The sequence below is a fragment of the Lasioglossum baleicum genome, chromosome 15, assembly GCF_051020765.1.
Source record: "Lasioglossum baleicum chromosome 15, iyLasBale1, whole genome shotgun sequence".
NCBI classification, from domain to species: domain Eukaryota; kingdom Metazoa; phylum Arthropoda; class Insecta; order Hymenoptera; family Halictidae; genus Lasioglossum; species Lasioglossum baleicum.
The window spans coordinates 314,265-319,590 of NC_134943.1; the positions used below are offsets into that span (position 1 = coordinate 314,265).

The 5,326-nt window shown below is 46.5% G+C and overlaps 1 protein-coding gene across 1 annotated transcript; it reads left to right on the top strand.

The window, feature by feature from the left end:
* The first annotated feature begins 279 nt into the window (after positions 1 to 279).
* On the top strand, positions 280 to 4,783 carry LOC143216538 (uncharacterized). The gene is made up of 3 exons (XM_076439687.1): positions 280 to 1,534; positions 1,772 to 2,965; positions 3,267 to 4,783. The coding sequence occupies exons 1-3, from the start codon at positions 280 to 282 to the stop codon at positions 4,781 to 4,783; spliced, it is 3,966 nt and encodes a 1,321-aa protein (XP_076295802.1).
* The last annotated feature ends 543 nt before the right edge of the window (positions 4,784 to 5,326 follow it).

Consider the following 5,326-nt stretch of genomic DNA (forward strand, 5'->3'; position numbering starts at 1 on the left):
CGCGACAAATCATTTGGTCCTTCGAGCCGGATCGGTGACCTTGTGAGTGTACAGTGAGTGCAAGGACAATTCAAGGTGGAAATCATCAATCATTGAGAGAATTGCGTCCACGATCAACCGACAACGTTGACCAGCTTACGCAGAGAGCAGCCACGATCAGCCGACAACGTTGAGCAACCGCCAGCGATAGCAATCAACCGTATCAGCTCAAGGTAGGCACGTTTTTGAATTTTCCGATCAGGATCGTTTATTGGCCACCCCCATCGAGACATTCGTAAAATGGCAAACACGAGCAAGTTAAGCCAGCGTATTAACGCCCTCAAGGTTAAACAACGCGTTTTCAAGTCGGATCTAACAGACTTTTCTAACGAATTATCGAAATATCAAGAGTCCGCGACCGCGCGTACAATACTTCGAGAACGGGTAGAACAACTCAGGAAACAATTCGACGCGTTCAACGACGCCCAAGACGAGCTAGGTCATCATGAAAACTTCGAGCAGTTACAAATTGAACGAAAGGCCGTGAGAGATTCGTATTACAATGCGCTAGCCACCGCGATACAAATACTCGATGAATCGCCGACGGCACAGAGCCAATCGACTAGAACCGCGATTGATTCACCAGCTCCATCCACATCTACCAGCATCACCGGGGTGCATTTACCCAAAATTCGTCTTCCGCGTTTCGATGGACGGCTCGAGAAATGGTTGCCTTTCAAGGACGCATTCTTGAGCTTGATCCAGGGTCACCAAGGACTCACCGATATCCAACGTTTCAATTATCTCAGGCTATCGGTAACAGAACAAGCCGAAGAGGCCATTGAATCGTTCACAATGAGCGAGGAGAATTATAAGGCCGCGTGGGCTCAATTATTAGAAACGTACGACAATCAACGCGCGCTCATTCTACGTCATACCACATTGTTACTCGAGACACCTGCTATGCTCAACGGTTCACCAGCCGAAATAAATAACCTGATAAATTATATGCAATCGCACATCCGCTCGTTGCAATCGCTCGGTAGATCCTGGGAAAACATCGCGAGCGATCTAATCACGGTTATCGCTATCAATCGGATGGACGACGAAACGCGCAGAAATTGGGAACAAACCCTTGTAGATACCGGCATGCCTCTCGCATCAGACATGTTCAAACATCTTCGCAATGCTTCACATCAAGGCAATTTTCGCGCCGCACCGGCAAATACGAAACAATACAGGAAAGCGTTGCCAGAAATTAGTCGACCGTCGGCAAATCTTCGACCGCGAGCCCCGAAACGAACGTTCGCGACAATATCGAAAGGAACATCGGCGTCTCCGAGACCGAATAAACGAACATTCACAACGACAACCAACGTTCAAGCATGCCAGATCTGCAATTCTTCGACACACAAATTATTTGCGTGTCCTACATTTGGGAACATGACCATCGATGAACGATGGGCAGCGACTACGGCAGCAAATCTATGCTCGAATTGTTTACTAGCAGGTCACACTCTTGACAAATGCATAAAGGGTCGGTGTCGCATTTGTGGTAAGAGACACGATACCAGATTGCATAGAGAACAGAGACCGACGATTCCTGACAAAGAAACATGACTAGTCTCCGAAAACGCGAACCGGCTCTTGTCTAACAATCACTCGTTTTTGTCGAACAAAACAACAAACGGTCTATTAACAACCGCGATCATTCACGTTTTGGATCGCGATCGAAACCTGATTCCGTGTCGCACGTTGGTTGACACCTGTTCCAACGCGAATCTTATCACAGATGAGCTAGCGAACCGGTTACAACTACCAACTACTCGACAAACCGCCGTCATCGAAGCGTTGAACCAACTCAACACGACTACTAGCAATCTCATGACCGCCACGATAAAATCGAGATTGACAAATTATCAGAGGACGTTAACATTTTGCATCATCCCACGCATAGCAGAAACATTACCCGATAATCAGATCGACAGAACAGACATTCGTATACCGACTAATCTCCGTCTAGCCGATCCCGAATTCCATCGTCCGGGAAAAATCGATATGCTACTCGGCACTGGGCCTACATTATCCTGTCTTAGTATCGGACAAATCAATTTGTCAAATCGAAACAACGTTGATCTCATACTCCAAAAAACTCAGTTCGGATGGATTATAGGAGGCGATCTCCTTTCAGCGTCGCGATCGAGCCGCAAGACATTTACCCAAAACGTACAGTTCGATTTAGGGAAGTTCTGGGAAATAGAAGAAGGAACTATCGAGCGAGTTCGGTCAATCGAGGATCAAGCCTGCGAGAATCATTTCGCGGCCACCGTAACGCGCGATGATTCCGGTCGGTATATGGTAGCGTTACCTTTCAACGAAAAGCAAACCCAACTCGGGGAGTCTCGTTCACGCGCTCTGAATCGGTTCTTAGCCCTCGAACGAAAACTGGAACGCGATCCAGAATTTAAAAAAAAATACACAGAAGTAATAGACGAATACCGCGTCCTCGGACACATGAAGCAAGTCACAACCATTCAAACGCCCGGATTTTATCTGCCGCATCATGCCGTCTTCAAACCAACGAGCTCAATCACAAAAATCCGCATAGTTTTCGACGGTTCCGCTAAGACAAATACGAACATATCCTTAAATGATACACTCCGAATCGGTCCCACTCTACAAGATGATATTTTTTCACTCTTATTAAGATTCAGAATGCACGCATACGTGATAACGGCCGATATCGAGAAAATGTATCGCCAATTTCTAGTTCGACCCGAAGACCGCGCTTTTCAAAGAATACTATGGCGAGACCCGAACGAGGACATCAAAACCTACGAATTGACAACCGTTACGTTCGGACTCGCTCCAGCACCATATCTAGCCATCCGATGTTTACATCAATTAGCAAACGACGAAGAACGCGATTTCCCGGAAGCCGCAGCACGTATCAAACAAGATTTATATGTCGACGATCTATTGACCGGTACCGATTCAATCACAGAAGCGCGATCATTACAACGCCAAATCACGTGTCGCACCCCTCAGTCAAATAACCCTAGCTCGTTTAGAGTTGTGCGGCGCCGCCTTGCTAGCCACGCTATCGCAAACCGTGCGGAGTGCGTTGACTCACAACATCGATAAATCAGTATTCCGGACCGATTCGACGATAGTTTTAAGTTGGTTGCGCAAGCAACCTTCGACCTTGAAGACATTCGTCGCGAATCGCGTGGCCAAAATCCAACGAAAAACAGAAATACAGTCGTGGCGATATGTACGTTCCGCAGACAACCCAGCTGATCTCATTTCGCGAGGAATGACCACAGCAGAATTTAACAACAATCGTCTCTGGCGGTATGGTCCCGAATGGCTTGCTCAGGAACAAGCGAAGTGGCCATCCGCAAGATTCACCATATGCGATGAGCTACCGGAAGTACGAACGGTTACATGTTTGGTCGGGTCGATAATCCAAACCGACGAAATCCTTCAGCGATACTCGTGTATTCAAAAACTCAGGCGAATCGTCGCTTATTGTTTACGTTTCCGAACGAGTCGTCGGACTATCGGGCCATTGTCCATTGAAGAGATACAGCACGCGAACAGACAAATCATAAAATTACTTCAATCCGTCACTTTCGCTCGTGATATACATGATTTGAAAACTGGTCATCTATCTAACACGAGCAAATTACAACCGCTAACTCCATTCCTCGACGAACAGGGAATATTGCGCGTAGGAGGTCGACTGCAAAATTCCACGCTACCGTTCGAACAACGGCATCCGATACTTCTACCTCGAAGTCATCACATTACTAAACTCATAATTCGCGATTCACATCAACGGAATCATCATGCTGGAATCACTGCGACTTTATACGACGTGCGATTATCATACTGGCCAATCGACGGAAAGAACACTACGCGCCAAATAGTGCGACATTGTATTAGATGTTTCCGTATAAAACCTCCCACAGTTGAATATATCATGGGTAATTTACCTGCTGCCCGTGTCACCGAAGGACGCCCATTCGTTAATAGTGGAATTGATTATTGCGGTCCATTCTACATAAAGAAGCGGCAATTTCGAAACAGAGTTCGAGTCAAAATATATGTAGCCATCTTCGTCTGCTTCGCGACGAAGGCCGTTCATTTAGAAATAGTCGGCGATCTCACCACAGAAGCCTTTGTGGCAGCGCTTAAAAGATTTATTGCACGAAGAGGTATTTGCAAAAACCTATATTCGGACAACGGCACAAATTTTGTTGGTGCCAACCACGAGCTGATGGAACTTCAGCAAACATTGTCAAAGGACGAGAAGTTCAACCACTTCCTCAACTCCAAGGCAATATCGTGGCACTTTATGCCTGCGTTATCCCCACATTTTGGCGGGTTGTGGGAAGCAGCCGTAAAATCATTCAAGCATCACGTCAAGCGAGTCGTCGGCGAGGAATTGTTCACGTATGAACAATTCAATACGTTCGTTATCGAGGTCGAAGCTATTTTAAATTCGCGTCCTCTGACTCCACTCTCGTCAGACCCGAACGATATTTCCGCTTTAACACCTGGCCATTTCCTGATCGGTGATTCCTTAACGTGCATTACCGAGACTGATTTCAGCGAAACGCCGTCAAATCGCTTGTCCACCTGGCAACATATACAGAAGGTGCACCCAGGAACAGACGGCGTCACGCGTGCTGTGACCGTTCGTACCATCAACGGCACGTACAAACGAAATGTCAAGAGATTAGCACCTCTTCCCATAACTGATAGTGCACGACCAATCGGTGCCGCTATCTCAACGTAGTCATGTGAGTCCATCTTATCTTCATATCATATTACATTTGATCGATCGAATCGATCAACGAGGGGGAGCATGTTCCGTCTCAAGAATCGTTGTCCCTCGCAAATATTCGATTTCTAACGAACGATTTATTAACGGGTCTTCCCTCGAAAATACATTACGATCGAGCCCCCCTTTACAATGTTTTTCCTTATAACAGCGACACGACGATGCAAGATCGGTATTTGTTTTTAGCAATCGCTCGTCCCCCCAAACATCAGAGACACGGAGAGTCGATTCTCGAATGTTCTGCAACATTGTCGTGCCCAGGAAACCGTTAGAGATTAAATAATTTGATATACCGTAACTGACCAAAAACAGTCAGCATTCGCTTCAGGTATTGCAACCTTCGGAACAACCCAATCGCGATATGGGTCGATTGTATGCACAGTCATAAAATATCTACAGTCTAAAGTCTAAAGAGTCCTCGCGTTCGTTAATCTCGGTCAAGTATCCACGTTCACCCTCGACCATCTTGTTTCAAGGATGCGCGCTAGCTCGTAAATC

What these genes read in the sequence shown, in the direction of transcription:
- LOC143216538 (XM_076439687.1), top strand. Translation starts at nt 280, where the DNA reads ATGGCAAACACGAGCAAGTTAAGCCAGCGTATTAACGCCCTCAAGGTT. An exon ending in GGGTCGGTGTCGCATTTGTG is followed by an intron (nt 1,535 to 1,771) that starts GTAAGAGACACG and finishes ATCTTATCACAG; the next exon opens with ATGAGCTAGCGAACCGGTTA. An exon ending in TGTCGACGATCTATTGACCG is followed by an intron (nt 2,966 to 3,266) that starts GTACCGATTCAA and finishes TACGTTCCGCAG; the next exon opens with ACAACCCAGCTGATCTCATT.